Raw genomic sequence first — 21,144 nt, forward strand, 5'->3', positions numbered from 1 at the left:
GCTTGTGTTCCCACAAATCTCCCGCGGAAGGGGGCGCATTATAGCGATCTAATGTATCCTATTTATGATGTATTGTGTAAAACTAAGACATGAATAACATCAAATTAAAAGCACAAAATGAATGCTGACCCACCATCCACCAGTTCAAGTTCCAGCCAAGGTTTCCCAGAGAGATGATGACATGGCTGTTTGACGTGTGTAGTAAAAGAAAGTGTGCTAGCATGAATTCACTTGAGGCAAATGTGCACATTAGCACTCAATAAGTCATCAAACTTACCTTCATGCATTCCCACATAGTATCAGCATTTGACACCACATATGAGGTGAAAGAAAAATGGTAAAAATACAGTAGTAGTCTATCTGTGCAGCATGAGATCAAGTTAGCACATCCACAATGGACATGTGTCAAGTGAGACGGATGTAACACAGAGAATCCGGCCACTTTTCAAAATAAAACATAAAAAAAAATGAAATAATGGAAATTATTTTTTCTTTCTGTGCGGCCCGGTACCAAATGGGTTGGGGACCACTGACCTATAGTACATGCAGCAGCACACACACACCAGCTGGACTTGACACCATCTGGGATGAGGTGGGCCGTGCATGACGTCACTGCATCCATATCATACCATACAAGTTGTTCTATTTCACTTGACGAGCAGGCATTCATTCATTGACTCATTGATTCATTCATGTACTGGAGCTGAGCCTGCAGATCTTTACTGACTGATGACGTCAAATGGGAAGTAGTTCATCTGTCTGAAGTCACCTCAATGTGTCCATCTGCAGGTTGCACGTGGATCTGCCATGACGTCACACTTTGACTTCATCAATATAAACGTTACCCCCCAAAAAGAAAGAAGAAAAAGGAGACGTAGTTCCCCAAGTGTAAGTATAATATTGTAAAATCTTTAATTCAACAGCGTCCCATTTCGATTTCTTTATGTTAGCAAACATCTGGTACTGTATACGCACACAACGTCACAAAAACACTAGAAGCTTCATGAAGAATAAAACATAGAAATAAACCTTGATTGCAAACGTCTTCTGTGGCCTTCATCCAAACCCCGTCAAACATTCCAGTCCAATTTGGACAATTAGCTCCATCAATCACTGAGGAACATTTGTGGAAAGAAAAAACTCAAGAAATGATTGGACAGCATCGCTCTGTACGTCTTTAAAAACACAGTGCAAAAGTCACAAAACAGATTCCCTGGCCTGCTTTCCCCTTTCCAACGCTTGACCCGGGACCACCCGGGACCATCCCATCCATCTCTGAAGCAACTGTCAGGTCTTCCCATTTTCTGTCTCTGCTGATCAGCATGAACACCATGGACCACATACAAACAATAGCCCCTTTCACACAGCATTGGTAAACGTTTGGAGGTGGTATGAGAAGCCTCTTTCACACAGACATCCTGCCCACCCAGCAGCAACATAGCAGGGCAGGGGACGTGAGCGTGGGATCTCACCATCCTGCCTCAGGCGCTGCTTTTGTGTCACCTGTGACGGCAGGAAATTGCCTGGTGGGATTCTACCCACCATTCCTTGTCAGCGCCGTTGAAACAAGGAAAATAGGAAGGAAAAAAGGCAGTGCGAAAGGTGCCGGCCCCTCCTTTCCAGCATGCCTCAACTACATCAGAAGGTGGAAAATAGCCTGCTCAATTTCTAACCCCAATTCCGTGTTAGCAAAGGTTGCTTTACAGCCTGTGGGAAAGGAGCTGGGAGAGGTGACCCCACTGATCCACCCTTCCAGCATTCTAGCCCGCTGCTTGGTCCACTTCTAGCCACCACGAAAAGGATAGCTTTGACAGGCTGTTTGAAAGGGGCAAGAGCTGGGACAAGTTGAGTCTTGGGTGAAAGCGCCCGTCCAGCAAGCGCTAGCTACTTGGTGCAGTTCAGACAGAACAGTGATGTGCGGAAATGGGCCGGGGAAAAAAAAACCTATTGTCTCATCTTTCCAGCGCAATTCCTCCTCTGTTACTGCTCTGGTAGCTGTTGGCTCCAAAACGGAACATTTCTAGGCACCATTCCTCGGCAGTGACGTTCATACAGAACGACACGTATAAAAGGTGGAAAAAAGCCAGGCAGTGTGAAAAGAGCAAGGAGTGAGAAGTGATTTCAGGTGGCCTGTCCTGCCTCTGTTACTACCTCTAAAGACGGATTGCAGGTCAGTTTCTAACCCCCAACGTATGCTGTTTACACAGGAAAAAAAGCTATCTTGAAAGGCAGCGTTAAAAGGGGCTTGAGCTGTAACAGAGGTGGGCCAAAGTCCTGTGTGTCAGGGTGTTCCCCACGGCCAGGACACACCCACTTCCTCTGCCCTGTTGTGTTGAAAGCAATTGTTGCTGTCCCACAAGTAAACGGCATATAAAATGCCAGAGCTACTGCCGTATTTCTGTGTGAAAGGGGCTAGTGATGCAGTGTGAAACCAAATACTGGCAGTAAAGAAAGTCTCCTCGCTGAAATGCACGGAAAACATATGAAGCGCATTCAGGATCATTTCACACAGAAACTTTGCCTCTAGCTCCTTTTTGACTGTCTGGGAAACTCCAGACTATTCTCACATGACTGGGAAACCATGGATGCTATTTGCTTCAAGACTCATCTGGAGGAATGAAATGTGGCGGACATTTCAAAGAAACTAAAGAGAAAGGACAAAGAAGTCATTCCTCACGCGCCATAAAGCACGACTTATAAATACGTAGCAGGGAAGACCAGTCCTACAGTAAGGCTTTTTACATTCAAGGGCACAGGAAGCCCCTAGCGAGGGAAGGGAAGCAAGACACTCTTGACTTGTTGGACTTTTTTACAATCACGCTAAGAAAGGCACTGAGAGATTTCCTTGCTTCTTCTTATGTCTTGAAAAAGGTAGAAATGTAAAAAAAAAAAAAAAAACATTTTTGGTAGACATTATTTGTTGTTCTTGTTTAAAAATAAACACGCTTAAAAAAAATAGCATTTTTCACTTTTTTCACTTTTTTTTTGTTTAGCAACTTTAGAAAACATAAATTGCTTTTAAGAAAATGCATTTGGCATTCTGGACTCAACACTGGGGGGCCACGGCCGTTTTGTGCTAAAAGAAGGTTTTAGAAATGCTTGACGTTCTGCAAGAAAAGCAGAAGTGTTAGGAAATGAAAAGATTAGTGCTCTGTTGTCAGATACTACCTGCAGAGGAAGAGGACGGACACACAAACACACAAAGAAGGAGAAGGTGGGTCACAGTTTTCCCCGTTTTGGAGCGGGATGGCCTGCTTTTCAGCGCTACATAAAACTCTTCCTCCACGTTTGGAGTCCACAGTCCCGCCCGCCGCCGTGACCGAGCGTCACTGGACCTCCAGCCTGCTGTAGGCCACGCTGCGGCTCCATGGCACGGACCGCACCCACAGCGGCAGCTGGTAGGTGCGAGGCACTGTGCCGCTGACGTTCTCTTCCAAGTACTGGAACGGCCGGTACCACCACACCCGCGAGAAGGGGTGACTCTGCGACGTCTCTTTCAGCGCCTGGCAGGACACAGCGGGTCCGTTAGCACACCGCGTCAGGTCCGGCCAACAACAACAACAACAACAACAACAACAACAACAACAACAACAACAAGCTTCCCAAGTTGGAAACAAAATCCCTGCTGGAACCTTTGTCTTCACATTGGGAGCCTAATTTCATCACCTGACAAACATAGAAATAAATAACAAAAATACATAAACACACAACAACAAAAACAACAATAACAGTAAAAACAACAATAATAACAATAATAGATTGATTTGATATAGCACCTTTCTACAAGGCACCCAAAGCACTTCACAATTCACAATGAAGTGAAGCCATTATTCATTCACTCCCCAGTCACACGCTGGTGGTGGTAATCTACATCTGTATCTACAGCTGCTCTGGTGTAGTCTGACGGAAACATGGCTGACAATTCACGCCGAGGTGTGTGAAGTGTCTTGCCCAGGACGGGGAGAGCGAGGATCGAACCGCAAAACTTCCAGTTTCCTAATTTCCGGTTCTATGGTTATCGTCATGCTTCTAGGTTGGTGGCAAGGAAAGCAAAGCAAAGACGTTTGGTGGAGCTCATGCTAGCATGACATCACTCCAAAAAACAGGCATCCACATCAGACCTCAGTAGATGTTTAGTGTATTGTTCAGCATGTTCGTGCAGTCGCATCAATCATTTGGGATTCCAAATGTTGAGAGGGACGTACGCTCAAGCAGCCGGTTGCACCCACCTGCTGGTTGGCCATGGTGTGGTACCACCAGAAGAGGCGCGTGGTGATGAAGTAGGCCACCACCACGTCCACCGTGTAGTGGTCATGGGCCAGAAGGATGCAGAACACTCCCACGGCACTCAGGGTCCAGCAGAACCAGTGGTACCACCAGAAGCGTCTGGGGGAATCTGGCAAAAAAACAAACACACAGCCCACCCCCCCACCCCCCAAATATCTCATAAAATGGATGACTGGTTTTTGCCTTGGATTAAAGTACATGTTAGTGTTTGTCACCGTCCTAAAACTACATCAACATGCGTAATCTAGCATGATTGATTCAACCACCCCCCCATTCCATACTGTACATTCCTGAAGACGGCAGCAAAACAAACGTGTTGGAGAAAAATGAAGCAGAAGTGTCATACAACTTCATGTCAATAAATCCCAACTATCCCTTTAAGACATGTGTCAAACTGGTGCCCTGGAGGGCCGAGACGCTGCAGGTTTCCTCTCCAACCAGTTTCTTCAGCAGGTGATTTAATTGATGAGCTCCTTCCCTCAAACTGAAGGTGTTGATCATTAAAATCACCTGCTTTAGTGACTGGCTGGAAAGAAAACCTGCAGTGTCTCCGCCCTTCATGGCACGAGTTTGACACCCCTGCTTTAAGAGAAACTATTGTTCTCCTTATCGCCGCTAGAGGTCGCCATTGCATCAGCCAGGCCCAACTTGGGCAACTAAAGGAAGGAAAGGACACATAATCATGGCTCCAAGTTGACCTTGATAAACATGTTGGCCACACAGGCAAGCTTGCTGACCAACAGACTAGAAAGGTACATCACATTAAAACATTCACAACCTGTCTGTCTGTTCGATCTCCATTTCACGGCACACTTTACACAAAAATTACTTTCAGTCATGGACTACACACACAAGGTGCAGTATCCGTTGTACAACAAGCAAGGTGCAACTCACACTCCTTGATGAAGAGGTATGTTAGCGTCAGCATGACAGTATGGCCGCTGTACAGGTAATCTCCACACATGGTGTGAGAGCCCGTGATGGACAGGCCGCCACCGGCGATCATCTTCATCACTCTCCTCAAATGCGCCTCCCAGTCGCCCAGAAGCTGAAAGCAACACAACTTGGAATTATGGCATCTAATGGTATCAAAGAGTGGGAAACGACGTCCGGAGTGCACCTGGCAGCAGCTCATGAACCATGCAGGTTCATTTCAAAACATGCATCAAACATGGCAGCACAGTGTTCCTGTCATATACAGCAGGGGTCCCCAACCACCGGGCCGGGGCCCAGTACCGGTCCGTGGGCGGGGCTGAACTGGGCCAAAACCTTTCAGGCGCAATGATAAAAAAAAAAAATGTAAATAACTAAATACAATTTTAAGATATTATTTTATAAAAAAAATAATATAGTTTGAAGTTTTTGCATGTTTATGTTTGTTGCGAGTGTCCCACTTTGTCTGACAGTCCTTGAATGGACCACCGTACGTGCTGCCAGCCTTCTCCCATTCTGCACAGATTGTCAACTATACTGTATTTTTATGGGGGGATTCACTTCTTATTTGCTCCCAAAGGCTGATACTCTATGGGAATGCATCAAGGTAATGTTTGATGATGTTATAGAGTGCTAATGTGTATATTTGTTGTGTGCACAGCTTCAAGGTAATTCATGCTAGCACACTGCCTGTTAGCACACACATCAAGCAGCGGCACCATCATCTTCAAACTCCAAGCTTATAGTGGTGGATGGTGACTCTGGATCCACTTTGTGCTTTTCATTGATGTTGTTCCTGTCTTAGTTTTACACAATACATACTAAATGAGATCTATTACATCACTATACGACCCCCACCATCACCACCCCGGTCCGCGGAGATTTGTGGGAACACGAGCCGGGCCGTGGGTCCAAAAAGGTTGTGGACCACTGATAAAGAGGATCTCTTAGCACTTTTGCAGTACATCTTTCAAAACAGAAGACACTCCTGTTATATAGAGGCTCTCTGACTAGTGTTTTTGCAGCAGATCCTTAGAATCATGAGTGTTTCCTAAAGAGCAGAAGACTTGCGTCACATAGAGGATCTTTGACTGGTGACAACACAGTGCTTGTGTTTTTGCGCGTGAGGTAGAAAGTGTACAGAAGTGATATTTTACCTTTCACACTTATTTTACCAGCATAGAGTGTGTGTGCTTTTGTAAAATGTCCGTTAATTCAATGCAAACATCTTTACATTTATTGATGCAACACATCATTTCAGAAAGGTCATCCTCGGAACTCATGTAGCAATCTGTACAAATCTGTACTATAATGTTGTTAAGGAAAAGTCGTCCCCAAAGCAATTCCTATTTTTTTCCTGACATCTGTATTTTCTTTACACAATTAGACAGTATGTGGCAAACAGCGCTCTTATTTTGAAGGCCGGAAGTGTGTCATGTGTGTTGAGAATGTGTATTGACAGGTGAGACCCTGTCCACACAGGAACGCTCCTGAGAGGTTTTATTGTGTCCACACTGTGTGGGATTAGTAAATACAGTAGTAGCATCCAGACGGGAATACGTCATTGGCTGAAAAGGATGAAATACACCAGGCACACCCATGTGTGGCGCTGTAAACACACATGCGCATACGTCCTTGGTGTCCTGGTGGAACTAGAAGAGGTGGCCGGGGACCAGGAAGTCTGGACTTCTCTACCAAGACTGCTGCCCCCGATACATGGACCCGGATAAGTGGAAGAAAATGGATGGATGGATGGATGGAAGGCTGAAACCATCAAATTGACTTGAAAACATTTGGGTGTGGCTAGCCCCCAAGTCCTGGCCTTGTAGTGTAGTCATGGTAATGGCGTAGCTGTGATGCAGCGTGTGCAATACCTTTGGAGAGCATCTGAAGTGCATCCCAGGAACAGGCAGAGTGGTGATGTACATTGTAACACAGCGGTACAGATAGAGCGTACCCACAATGAAGAAGAAGCGCCTGCCTATGATTGACCTGCAAACAACACAACACAGTCGTGGTCAAGAAACCACAATGTATCCCACCAGGCATCCTCCAATACTACGTACCATCAAAGTTTTGTTTAGTAGGTTTTTCGGTTAACGTGAAGAATTTAGGCCACACTTTCCCAGTTGGCGTATAATATGGCGCACACCTTGTCCTCTTATTAACACACTGCATGAGTCCAAATGTGTTCTTCATGTATTTTTAGCACAAAACCTTGTTGGCATCCTATTAGTTAGCTAATACAGCAGTACCTCGGCTAGCATCTGCCCGGGTTCGCTTCCTTTTTTGCTTAACATCCCTAATTTTTGCCTTGATTTGTGTTCACGCGCTTGGTTTGTTTATGCTGCCATCTTGGGTCACAGGCCCAAGATACAACCTGGCAATACCTGCACGTCATCGTGCAATGCATTGTGGGTCACGGACATCATTTTAGGGCAAGGGCGTTTGCTTATATCAGAGTTGGCGCTGCCAAACAGAGATAACACCATGTACTGTAACAAACATTCACAGTCACACGAGAAAAGCGATGGACTGTAGCAACACCTCCCAGTTTCAGGGCTTACGGTCACGCCAGAAGCATGTAAACGACACATACAGTATGCTGTTTTTGACTAGCATATGTTGCCATTCTGGGTTATTATCTATCAAGTGGGACATTTTCTCTAGCTGTCCCTCCTCAAACATGGCTGGACATCAAGCCTGCTTTTCATTCAGGTGTTCAGTTAATAATGAAAGAACAGTAGAAAGAAATGCATTGTGAAATACAACATGTGAGTTGTGGACACCAGCATTTTGTTCATGTTCTGGTAAAACAAGCATATTCGCTTTGTTTGGGTTTAAAATAAGCACTGAAAATAAATGTTACAAAAATGAGAAGCTCTTGGCCTTTTTCATTTAGTAAAAGTAGCTCTCAAGGAAAAACGTTGGTGACCCCTGGACTAGACCCTAGCTTCCCAAAGTGGAAGGCAGATTGCCGTAGGGGGTACGTGAATAGAAATTAAAAACACTGAGATTTACGTAATGCGCGGGAACGCCTCATGTGAACAGCCACAGCAGCTAAGCAGTGGAGTGCAGAAAGGTGACAGCATGAAGCTGTTGATTGTTGTGTGTGTTAGATGAACACATGAGTAGGTTTGATGATGATGTTGTGTATTCCAAGTGTTTCATTTGAAGGTGTTAATACTGTGTGCTAAATGAGAGCTGGTCTTGTGTTCTTACGTGGTGCTGTGAAGAATTACTGTGTTTTCTGAGCCCTCGTTTCTTTGTTGAAAGGATGCGCTGACTATGTTAGAAACCCCCCCCCCCAGTTTTGCACGTTGAAGTAAATGTATGCTTTCACCAATAGTGTGTCTTCTTCGAGCGTTGGGACCACTTTGTTGGGCGGTCCTTGAACACACCATTGAGACTTTGTGACGTGTATTTTCCATTCTTCCTTGTTGACAAGTGTTAATGCAGAGGTGAGCTTTTATAATGTTGGCCCTGTGCTGCTGTGCATCATCTCACGCTATACAGTGTATGTCCATTTGGCTCAGTCATAAGCCTTGTATTGGATTCGTTTCCTTATTGCTTTCTCCACATGATGCGCCTTTGTTTGCATCATTATTTATGATCATTACGTTTATGTGTAACATTATTGCATTGTACTGTTCATTCCCATCTTGTTGCAAACCAAAGCAGAGCAAAAGCGCATCACCACATCTTACCGCAGGTTGTTGTTAGAAATAAATCCACCAAACAGAAGACAAACCATCCACAAGATGTCTTACCCCTCTAGAACCTTCTCCGTTTTAAACAAGTAGCCTATGTGTGCAGTTGGGAAATAAGACATGATGTTTTAATATATCATGGTAAACGGTGATTGGTCTTTCACTTGTATAACGCTTTTCCACCTCCAAGGCACTCAGAGCGCTTTGACACTGTTAGCACATTTAGCTACTGATGACCTTTGAACTGTTAGCACATTTACATACTGATGACGCAGCATCAGGAGCAACTGGGGGTTCAGAATCTTGCCCAAGGACACTTTGACAAGATCACGGGAGGACGGAGGATTGAACCTGCAACCTTCATGTTGGGAGATGACCACTCCACCACCTGAGCCATAGCATATATTTAATATATCAGGATGTTTCATTGTGTGGTTTACGTGTGCAGAAGTAGGGGGTACATGACTTCCAATCAGATGTCTGAAGGGGTACGCGACTGTGATAGGTTTGGTAACCGCTGGGCTACATGATAAGAAAAAAGGAAGCATTCAATCACCTTCATTCAGCGAAAAACACACATGACTGGTGAGAATGAGACGCCTTCCTTAAGGAGACTTTGGAAGTGAGAGTACATTGGTGGAGCTCTAGCAGGACATCCAGGGTGCACATAGGTGGGCTCCCGGCGAGAGAGCATCGGTGAACCTGGTGTCTTCCACCGCTGATGAAGGCTGTCATCTCATCCCATGAATTCAATTATTTTTGGGGTTATTATTCACGCACATACGGGCAAGTGTTGTCCAGCGTTTTGGCTGCGCTAGCTGCCGTTTGACTGATGATCACACCTTGAGCCTCCAAAACTCACGATACTCCGTCAGGAGTTTGTTCTTCAAATGGCGTATCGAATGAAAGCTTTTAACGTGCCACCCCCACCAGGTATTTTTCATGGAATGTGTTGCAGGGTGTAAAACTGATACAAATGGCAGGTATGTTCCACACGGCAGACAGCACTGACTTGGACAGGCTGACATCTGTGGCAGAGCAAAGGACACTGAGGCGGCTCCTTTCCTTTCCATCATGGACAACCAGCATCAGTACCATCTGCCCACAGAAGAGCGGCTTCAGTGGCAGATTACTGTCTCTGTCCTGCTCAACCCAAAGACTGAGCAGATCATTCGTCCCCCACGCCATGCAGCTTTTCAACACAACAGAGGTGGAGTAATAAACAACACACACAGGACTAGACTTATTAACCTACTATGTACTATCATTATTATTATTATTATTATTACTACTACACTAAAAATTTGACCTGATCTGTTCCATATTTGTTTAGTTATTCTTACTTATCTTATTTTTCTTGTCTTTCATGTCTTGCCTTGGTTGTCTTATTTTATTTTGTGATTAAGTTCATTATGACATTTTTGCACAGCTGCTGGAAACGTGAATTTCTCTTGGAGATCAATAAAGTATCTATCTTTCTCATCTACCTGCTTGTTTTGGGTCTGGCACGCCTGAGCAGTGTGAGGGAAAGAGGGCGGGGGACGCTCGCCACAGGTGATCATTGCTGAAAGGCATTTATCGGCATACGCCGATCACGTCTTCTTCATGGAAATACTGATCAGTGGCAGATCGATCAGAGCATCCCTGTAGTCCAACGTGACAGCAGCATTATGTTTTCATGGTGAATAGACGGCTGTTATATGCTTGTTGTCCTTTTGTCCCAGGGTGACCACTACAGGTAAAATGATGTGTTCATGTCTCCATGTCATATGTCATATTTGTGGCATTGTTATTTTAAAAGTGTAAAGTGTGCATGTTAAAAAGCCCTCAACAGAGCTCTCTGCAGATTGTTACTGTTATTTGTGGCCCATGAGCGCAGTAACATTAAAAAAAAAATAAGAAAAAAAGATAGCCCTCAAAGCATAATCCCCCCCCCCCACAACCTCTTGTTGCAAAACTAGGTAAAAGTGATGTCAAGTGTTGAGTTGTCCATTCATTTGTCTTTAGTCATTCTTTTTGCATGTAAAACTATAAAATGTGTTTTGCGTTAAGACTTTGAATTGAATTTACATTATTTTCTAGGGGAACATTTGCTTTGGTTAGAGTCCGTTTTGGTTTGAGTCTGCGATGGAAACAAGAAGTGGTTGACTGTGCAGTTCTTTGCTAACTCACAGTTTCGCCTCAAGTCTCAAAAGTGTTAACCAAAACACCTTTGTATACTTTGACATGCATAAAATGCGTACAACATTTAGGCTTCCTTTAACCTTCACTGACACTGTGAGGGAGAGAGATCATTACGACCACCATCTTGAGTTATTTCTCGACTTGAATAGTTTCTCACCTTCTTTTATCAAATACTGGCACTTGCAACGTGCTTTGCCTCCATTTTGGCTTATTAGGTGAGAAACAAGTGATTGGCAAACAGGAAAGTGGTGTCTGTTGATCACATCTTGTCATGTCTTCCATGAAGGTAACACAAATGTTCATTTATCCTTGCATTCATCATTCATACTGGATGTATTTCTATGCATTTACAATTGTTCACCTACAAAAACATGTTTTTGGCTTGATGGACCCCATGAGAGTGGGTTCTGGTTAGAGTCAGACCTTCTGGAAGGGATTGATGATGCTAACCAAGGTGTGGAGTGTGGAGAAAGTACCTGTGCTTGAGAAGAAGCCACTGTATGAGCCACAGCCCCACCAGCAGCATGCCGTTGATCTCGCAGATGGAGAAGGCCCACTCTATCCTGTCAAACAGGTCGAAGAACTTATCGGGCAGTGGCGGGGTGTGCTCTTTGGGAGGTACCCTCTCGTGGACCACCGATATGACGATGGTGGTGGTGATGAAGCACACCACCGCGTATAGGAACGCCACGCCCGTCTTCCCCCACTCAGGAGGGAAGGAGGAGCGCAGGGTTTCCATGGGAGGGATGGGAATGTGTACCATCTCCATCCTGGAGTCTGCGGGTTGCACGGCACCGTTCCTCAGGGGTGTACTGGTGCCGTTGGGCAGCCCGCCAGCGTGCCCGTTGGTGTGGCCGTTTTTGTGAGCCTCGATGTGGGTCTCGATCCGCAGAGTCTCCAGCCGCTCCAGCAGCTGCTGCCCGCCGTCCGAGGACACCAGAAGAAGCGGCGGCATCTGGAAGTGCGCCCGTGTGAGCCGTAGCAAGCCGGCGCCGTCTGTCTGCCGGAGGGCGTCTATGTACTCCAGCATGCCCTCTTTACTCAGCCAGTCGGCCACATCCTCGGCCGACCATGCCGCTACCTTCGTCATCGTGCGGAGACAGGGGAAGCGAGAGGCTCAGCTTGGTCTTAAAGGGCAGTGCTACGACCACACCAGTGTGGGCACATGGTGTTCACCAAGCGCCCGGGGAGGGTACCCCTCCGCTTCAACAGGAAGTCCTTTTCGGTTGTTGTTGTTCGACACAGCACACCTACGGAAGCAAACACACGCATGATGACTGTCATGTGACTGTCATGGTTACACAGCGCTGGAGACAAAGTACTCATGCATCTGTGAAGAGTTGCCTTGTGCCCTTTGGGCTCTTTCTGCTTTCATGCTTTCCTTCTAACCTGCTGCTTTGATTACAGATGCATCGCCACCTTCTAACACTCAACAACTTCAACAAAGGAGACTTTTATTCAGGCTGCACAGTGGCCTAGTGGTTAGCATGTTGGCCTTAAGCAAAAAAACAAATGACGTGTTCCACTTGAAATTTGATCAAGTCCAACAGAGCGTCCCACAAGGAATGCTCGACATGCACAGGAAGTCATACTTCCAGAGGACGGTGCTGGACACGGGGTGGTGCGAGGTGAAGCTGGAGGCCGCTGCGAGGGGAAGTAGGAACCCATAAATCAGAGGTTGACACGGAGGCAGCCCCACCCCTGGAAAGCTTGGAAGCTTAGGGGTTCCGCACCTCATGGCATGGCCCAACAGAACCAGAAATGTCTAAGGAGCACCTGTCATCATAAACAACAGGCAAGCACATGACCTCTGCTGTTAAATAAACATATGGATCACATACGGACCGCCTGGCTGTGTGACAAACCAGCTGTGGAACAGTGAAGCAAGGAGGAGAACCCGACGTAGTGGAGATAAAGAACAAAGAGCACTTAGACCGATCCCAGATTAGCTGTCAATGACTCAGCAGTGTGCCCAGGACCTTTGGTCTGTCAATCAGCTTGCCGCTGAGGAAATAAGAAACAGGAAATGCATTCATGCATTTAAAAGGAGGCTTTGTAGAACTACATAAGGCAGTAGTGCCCAAAGTGTGGCCCGGAGTTTTTTTTCTACAAACAATTCAACACAGCAAACATGGAAAAAAAAAGCAAAAACCAAATTGAAATGCTGATAATAACAATACGAATAGGGATGCTCCCATCAGGGTTTTATGATGCCCATGCCCATACCAAACATCCATGAGTGGATACTGATACAGATCACAAGGATTACCTGTACATTTTTAATGTTTTGATGATGAGTGGTATTGGCCTAGGGGTTAGCAGATTGGCAACACAGTCAGGAGATGGGGAAGATCTGGGCTGGAATCTCCGTTGGGCATCTCTGTGTGGAGTTGGCATGTTCTCCCCGTGCGTGTGTGGGTTTTCTCCGGGTACTCCGGTTTCCTCCCACATTCCAAAAACTTCATTTGAGACTCTAAATTGTCCATAGGTATGAATGTGAGTGTGAATGGTTGTTTGTCTATATGTGCCCTGCCATTGACTGGCCACAAGTGCAGGGTGTACCCCGCCTATTACACAAAATCAGCTGGGATAGGCTCCAGCATACCGCCGTGATCCTAATGAAGTATAAGCGGCATAGAAAAAAGATGGATGGGTATTGGCCAGGGCTGCGGTTCAAGATTCAAGATTGAAGAGTTGTATTGTCATATGCACAGTAAAACAGGCAGTTCTACTATGCAATGAAATTCTTATTCTGTTCATTTTCCCAAGAAAAGAAAGAAAACACAAGAAAATGAATAAGAACATAAGAAACATTAATACCAATAAATTAAGCAACAACAACAGAAGATACATTAATACAAATAAATACAGTAAATAAATAAATAAATAAATAAAGTACTATGAGTGTGTGTGTGTGTGTGTGTTGCGTGCGGTGTGTGTGAGTGCTTTGTTGAGAAGCCTGATGGCCTGTGGGTAAAAGGTGTTTGCCAGCCTTGTGGTCCTGGACTTCAAACTCCTGTAGCGTCTGTCAGAGGGCAAATGGGTAATTATTCAAAAAGAAACTTTTGGGAGGATTGTCTGTTTTTCTTTTTGCCTTTATTTGTCCATCCATCCATTTTCTATGCCGCTTGTCCTCACGAGGGTTATGGGGGTATGCTGGAGTGAGTCAAACAGTGAACACAAGAAAGATCATGTTTGGTGTGAAGGTGGTAAAACTAATGGGTGGTATTATCATTATTATTAGTAGATGTAGTTATTCCCTCCACTCTCTGCAGAGTTGACATTTCTGCTGAAGCAAAGTTGACATTTCTGCTGAAGCTTTCAATGATAGATGCTGGATCTTTACTTTACATGTGACATTCATGACACGTTGCAACTTGACAATTGTGTGGTTTGCGGCTAGACAGCATCACCAACATGTATTATTGCAATCAGGCAACACAATTGTAATATATCATCAGCCAAATTCATATCATTAACTCACACCACAGTGGGCACACACACACACACAGTTAACTGAATAACCAGCATCACGGCAGTGGTTACTATCAAGCCTCCTAACGCCTAACGTGAGCCACACTAAAATGAAAATATCCAGAAAATCGCCACAAAATACTACTTAAGTATATACTACTAAACACTACTAAAGTACTTGCTTAGCATCTCCCTGCTTCCAGCACTGGCAACACTCATTTATAGGCAGGTTGAAAAGCACCTCTTTTTATGATTTCTGTCTACAAAGTTCAACACGCGTGACTCGCTGGTGTTTTAAGGGTAAGATAATCACATCGTGGTGAACTTTGAATGGTATTGTCACTCACGGAGCAGAACGTTGTCCTATCACCAGCTTGACGTGACAAAAAAGGAAACGGCTGCCACAGACACACAAAAGAAGCAGATTTGATGAAGATTATCTGCTCTTTATTTTACAACACATTTCCATTATCTAACAGTAACCCACAGCAAACATTAGTAATGCTATGCTCACTTTTATGGATTCAATGCAAGACAGCATGTCATTCTTCCATACGTGTGTGTGTGTGTGCGTGTGTGTGTGTGTGTGAGATCACTACCAACCACAAGTACACTTAAAACTCCACTTTCATACACCCCGGATTTGTAAAAGTTTATTCTCTAAAAGGTGTATGAATCGAAATGTTTCCATTAAATGTGGCTTAACCGCCACATGTAACGGCAAGACCACTCAGTTTAACTTCACCTTTAAAACATCTTCCAGGAGCAAAACAAAAAGAGCATTTCTCTTCCTTGTGTTACATTTTTCCACTATGAAAATGGAGTGGGGAGGGCGCGGGGAGGCACGTGACGCAAGCAGAAAAAGATCCCACCCAGGAGGACGATACGTCAAGCTGACACAAACATAAACATAAACATGCCACGGCAGCTCATCTTTATGGAAGCCAATGAGTCATTCCAGGGTTGCTTTAAAAAAGGTCTCAGGCCTCCGAGAGGCCTTTTTGGACCAGTCAAAAAAAAAAGAAAAAAAGATAGAGACAAGGACAACAGCAGCAACAACAATTGTAACAACAAGAACAGAACAGCAGAAACATACAGAACGACATCAGCAAATAAATGTCTGTGACAACTATAAAGACCCTGACGGAAAGGACAAAATAATATCAACAACCACAATGACAATACTGCATTGAAACAGTCACACATAATAGTAGTAATGAAATGATGAACTATGATAGTGATCACAATGATAATACTGCATTGAAACAGTCACACATAATAGTAGTAATGAAATGATGAACTATGATAGTGGTCACAATGACAATACTGCATTGAAACAGTCACACATAATAGTAGTAATGAAATGATGAACTATGATAGTGATCACAATGACAATACTGCATTGAAACAGTCACACATAATAGTAGTAATGAAATGATGAACGATGATAGTGAACAGAATGATTCATTGTAAAAAATTGATATCAGAATTGATATCATTGTAAAAAAACTATAATCATAATGCTGATATCACCGTCGCTGTAATAAAACCAACAACATAATAACACCCTGGTTAACTCAGTGAGTAATGTGGGGAAGTACGTATGTACTGTGAGTGTGCATATGTACAGGTATCTCTGTATGTGGGGAAGTCTTCATATATATAAAGGTGCAAGAATGTGTGGGCGTGTAATTGTCACTGAGAATGCATGAAAGGAAAGGGGCTACCCCCCACCTCCCAGAGAGCCCCGCCCCAAATAGCCTTCTGGCAGCGGGGGCCCACAGGGGCAGGCAGGGGCAGGCAGCACAAAGATCAGCACCCCAAGAGCCAGCCCAGAGAGCCCTCCCCCCCGGGAAGACCAGCAAGGGGCCGCAGAGAGGTAATCCCAGCCAAACACAGGGCGCCGGCGGGCCAGAGGACAGCCAACCCCTGAGACCAGCGAGAGATCACACCCCACAAAGTCAGACGAGTTCCGGGGGCCACACACCTGCAGGCCCAGAGACGCCCCCACAACCGGAAAGAAGCCCGCCCACGCCGGAAGCGCCAATCCCCCCCCAGGGAACGGAGCCAGCCCCGGCCCGACCCCTGACACAGGACCTCCCCGCCCAGGGATGCAGGAGGCACACCCCCCACCCACCCGGCGGAGGCACGGGCGGCAGAGTTGTATCACCCAGCACCTGACCCCACGGAGCAAACCCCAGTATGCCCCCCACCAAAAATAAATTACTAAAATAAATAAATAAATAAATAAATAAAAGCACACACACATATGCACGCACATACACACTCCTACGCACCCACGCGCGCGCAGGCACACACACAAGCACTGGAGCCCCACCCCCGACAAGTAGACAGACCGGAGGAGGCGAAGACACCACAACGGCCCAGCAGAGCACAAAGAACAGCAGCGACAAACACCCAAGCGCACGAGCACGACCCCCACCAGACGGCCCGGCGCCCCAGCAGCCACCGCAGCGCAGCAACCACAAGCCCCCGCGGCGGCACGTGGACCACCCGCAGCACCGGCACCGCCCCCCGAAGACTGCCAAATCTGCCCCAAGAGCGCAGAGGCACCCGCGGCACGTTTTAGTCCAGGGGAAGCACCGCAAGCCGCCCCCCCCCGGCGCAAGCCCTGGCATCAACAGGCCCCAACGCGCCACCCCAGACAAAGGCAGGCAAACCAGACAAAGGCACCCCACAAGCCAGGCCACCCCGGGCGAGCCACCGCGCCGCGACGGCCAGCGGACAGGTCCACGGCCACACCCCCAACCCTGGCGGGCAGGCACCGCGGAACACAATTGGCTCCAGATGACCGTTATGTTGAATTGTTCTGAAGTAGGGGAAAAGGTAATATTAGCAATGATATAGGTACTACATGTACGTGTATACATATACAGTATATGTGTATGTATGTAAATATGAGTTTGGATGCAGTAGTAATATTAAACCAGGATAATTAATGAAAAAAACAATAATAAAAGTGATATAATAATACGTAATGATAAATGTTATTTACCTTTGAAGAGGAGTGGTCGAGCATACGTCGTTGTGGAGGAGTTGGAGGAGGAGATATTGAAAAAAAGAACAAACGGTGGTGGTGGTTAGACTCTTCTAAAAGAGGTAGTGTTCTGTGGGTGGTGTAGAATTAAGCAGGCCTATTAACTCTTCATAAACTTTAATCACACGCTCTGTCCGGGTTGTACAATTTAGCTTCCATTTAGCTTTACACTGTATCTCCCCAGCATCTAACTCTTCCTCTGTTCCCAACATGGCACGAAAAAGGAATAAGTTGTATGAAAAATATAATTATAGGAAACAACTTTATCTCATTTAACGACCTTGTTACACAGTATGGAATAAATCATAACAAATTTCTTGAATACATACAAATTAAATCCATAATTAAAGCAAGTTTCAGGACCATATCATGGGAAAGCAATACCACTATTGACCAATTTTTAAAAATATCTGCCCCTAAAACATTATCTAAATTATAGATAGAGCACCGGACCCCACATAGAGCGGAGCACGGCCGCACCCACGAAGCACGCAGGCCAGAGGCGCCAGGGAGGGACAGAGAAGCAAGCACCGCACGACCGGGCCCGCGAGAGGAGCGGCTCCCCGCCCGGCGCCCAAGCAGATGCCCCCGCCCGCCCCGCCCCGCCCCCCGCCACGCCACAGACCGGCCACCGCCCCACCCCCCGCCCATCCACCAACACGCCAAGGGGGAAACCCCGGAGGGAGGGAGACAACCGCCGGCCCGGAAGCAAGGACCAGCCTGACACCAGCAGGCAGCAGGGACCGCCCGCCAGCCCCCCGCCAGCCCGACCCCCAAGCCCCCGGCCAAAGCCACCCCCCGACCGCCCCACCCCGGAGCAAGCATCCTCCCGCCGATCCCGGGAAGCACCACGCAGATGGACACCCCGCCGCCCGCCCCCACGCGCAACCCGCCCACGGCCCCCACACGCCCCACCCACCGAGCCACAGCGGCCCCGTCCCTGAGGGGAGAAAGCAAGGGATCCCCCCCACCCCAGCACCACGCACCCCCCACCCCGAGCCCAAACCGCACATCCGCGACCCCCACCTCCGCGCCCCCCGTCACCCGGGGGACGGCCACAGGCGCCGGAGGATAACAGGCAGCTCCCACCTATCACACATACACCACACACATAAATCAGTGAAATAAAATAAAATAAAATAAAATAATAAAAAAAAAAATAAAATAAAAATAAATAAATAAAAAGGGGCAACCCAAACCACCCTCCCACCCAGGGGAGATGGCTCCGCGGGGGCAGCTGGGCTCAGGCACCCGCGCCCCCACCAGGGGGAGAGGCCGGCCCCCACACCCCACACCGGACGGCCCCACGCGGCAGCCGAGCAGGAGGGCCCAGGGCAGTCCCCGCCCCACCCCCAGAGGCAAAGGAGGCGAGGGAGAGCCAGCGCCACCAGCCGCACACGGGCCCCCCCAGCAGCAGTAGGCGCCCGGCACCCGCAGGATGCAGCACCCCATCCACCCACCACCCCGGAGGCCAACCAACGCCGCCCCCTGGGCGACCCCCCCGACCCCGCCCCCGCCCCATCACCCGACCCGGACCCCTCCCCACCCCCACCCACCAGCCCCCCCAGGCAGGCAGCCCAGCAAAGAAGACCCGGGACACCAAGCCCGCCACCGCCCGCCCTCGAGGTACCAGGCCCACCCAGCGACCAGGACCACACCCCACGCCAGATGAACGAGACCCCCAGGGGCAGAGACAGATGCCCTCACCCCCCTGAGAGTCAGGTCAGGGAATTAATTATTGGTGCCCATATAGACTGAAATTCTGACATTTGTTCCTTAGATTCAGCAGACATTCTCTCCATAGCTATATGATCTAACAAAAGATTTTTGTAAAGAGCTATGTTCAGTTTCTTCCTTGATTTCCAATTGATGAGAATGGTTTTCTTGGCGATGCTTAATGCAGTGATGAGAAGCTGTGTTTGATTTGTTTCTACATCAATTGTGGAGAGATCGCCCAGCAGGCATAGTAAAGGAGAGGTAGGAATGGAGAACCCAAGTGCCAAAGATAGGTACTCACACACTCCGTGCCAAAAATTTTTAATGGGAGCACAGGTCCACATGGAGTGTAAGTAGTCATCTATTCTATGGTCTGAGCAGTGTGTACAGATGTTAGAGTCAGTTAAGCCCATTCTAAACATTCTATGTCCTGTGTAGTGTACTCTATGAAGGATTTTAAACTGAATCAGCTGTAGGTTGGGATTATTGATTAACCGGGAAGCATTAAGACATATTTGCTTCCAAAATTCAGGGTCACAGCTTGTAGATAAATCTGAGCTCCATTTGGAGATTGGTACTCCGATTGTGTTGTCATTTGTTGAAAGTAGAACATATAATTTAGATCATGTTTTAGGGGCAGATATTTTTAAAAATTGGTCAATGGTGGTATTGCTTTCCCATGATATGGTCCTGAAACTTTAATTATAGATTTAATTTGTATGTATTCAAGAAATTTGTTATGATTTATTCCATACTGTGTAACAAGGTCGTTAAATGAGATAAAGTTGTTTCCTATAATTATATTTTTCATACAACTTATTCCTTTTTCGTGCCATGTTGGGAAATTTAATGGTTTCTTTTTAAGCAAGATGTCAGGATTATTCCAGACGGGAGTGTATTGGCAAGGAGTGAGCGAGAGTTTTGTTATTTTTAGAAATTCCCACCAAGCTGTCAGAGTGGTGCTTATATTTTTACTTTTAAAACAATTATTTTTCCGGAGGATTTGGCTAATGAAGGGCAGGTTACAAATTGGGATTTCGTGGCTAAGTGATTGTTCGATGTCTAGCCATAAATAATCCAATGGGTTAGGTTTGATCCATTTTAAGATATACTGTAACCTGTTTGCAAGGAAGTAGTTGGAGAAGTTTGGGTTTTCTAAGCCCCCATATTCTTTAGATTTTTGTAACGTTTTGAGACTTATTTGTGCTGGCTTATTTTTCCAAAGAAATTTATTTATATATGAATCTAATGACTTGAACCAAATTATAGATGGTTTGGTGGGGATCATGGAAAATAGATAATTAACCTTTGGTAAAATCATCATTTTCACGGTGGATACTCTGCCTGTAAGTGAGATGGGCAAGGTTCTCCAACGTGCAAGATCATCCTCTATTGACTTCAATAGTGGAGTATAATTCAAGCGGATCAGGTCTGACAGGTTGGAGGAAATGTTAATACCCAAATACTTAATGTTCCCTGAACACAGTGGTATAGAGGGGGTGCTCTGGAAACCAAAGTTAATGGGCAGTACTGTGGATTTAGACCAGTTAATGGAGTAATCTGAGAAGGTGCTATAATTGTTAATGAGTGAGATAGATTCGTGAAGTGAAGAATGTGAATTATCGAGGAAGAGTAATACATCATCAGCATAAAGGCTTATCTTATGATGAACATTTGTGGTGTGGATCCCTTTAATATTTATATGTTGTCGAATTGCAGCTGCAAGAGGTTCGATAAAGATAGCAAATAGTGAGGGAGAGAGTGGACACCCTTGCCTAGTAC

The 21,144-nt window shown here is 46.2% G+C and overlaps 1 protein-coding gene across 3 annotated transcripts in view; it reads right to left on the minus strand.

Moving 5' to 3' along the window:
* Positions 1–887: 887 nt before the first annotated feature.
* LOC129193660 (phosphatidylcholine:ceramide cholinephosphotransferase 1-like) overlaps positions 888–21,144 on the minus strand; it is a 65,273-nt gene continuing 45,016 nt past the window's right edge. For all 3 annotated transcript variants that reach the window (XM_054798094.1, XM_054798093.1, XM_054798092.1), the window contains exons 2-6: positions 11,591–12,364; positions 7,095–7,212; positions 5,182–5,335; positions 4,230–4,396; positions 888–3,503 (exon numbers count right to left, since the gene is read on the minus strand). In XM_054798094.1, coding sequence (XP_054654069.1) covers positions 3,327–3,503; positions 4,230–4,396; positions 5,182–5,335; positions 7,095–7,212; positions 11,591–12,204 — 1,230 coding nt within the window. In that variant the 5' untranslated portion in view covers positions 12,205–12,364 and the 3' untranslated portion in view covers positions 888–3,326. The remainder of the gene's footprint in view (positions 3,504–4,229; positions 4,397–5,181; positions 5,336–7,094; positions 7,213–11,590; positions 12,365–21,144) is intronic.

This window comes from Dunckerocampus dactyliophorus, chromosome 14 (genome assembly GCF_027744805.1).
Source record: "Dunckerocampus dactyliophorus isolate RoL2022-P2 chromosome 14, RoL_Ddac_1.1, whole genome shotgun sequence".
Classification (NCBI taxonomy): domain Eukaryota; kingdom Metazoa; phylum Chordata; class Actinopteri; order Syngnathiformes; family Syngnathidae; genus Dunckerocampus; species Dunckerocampus dactyliophorus.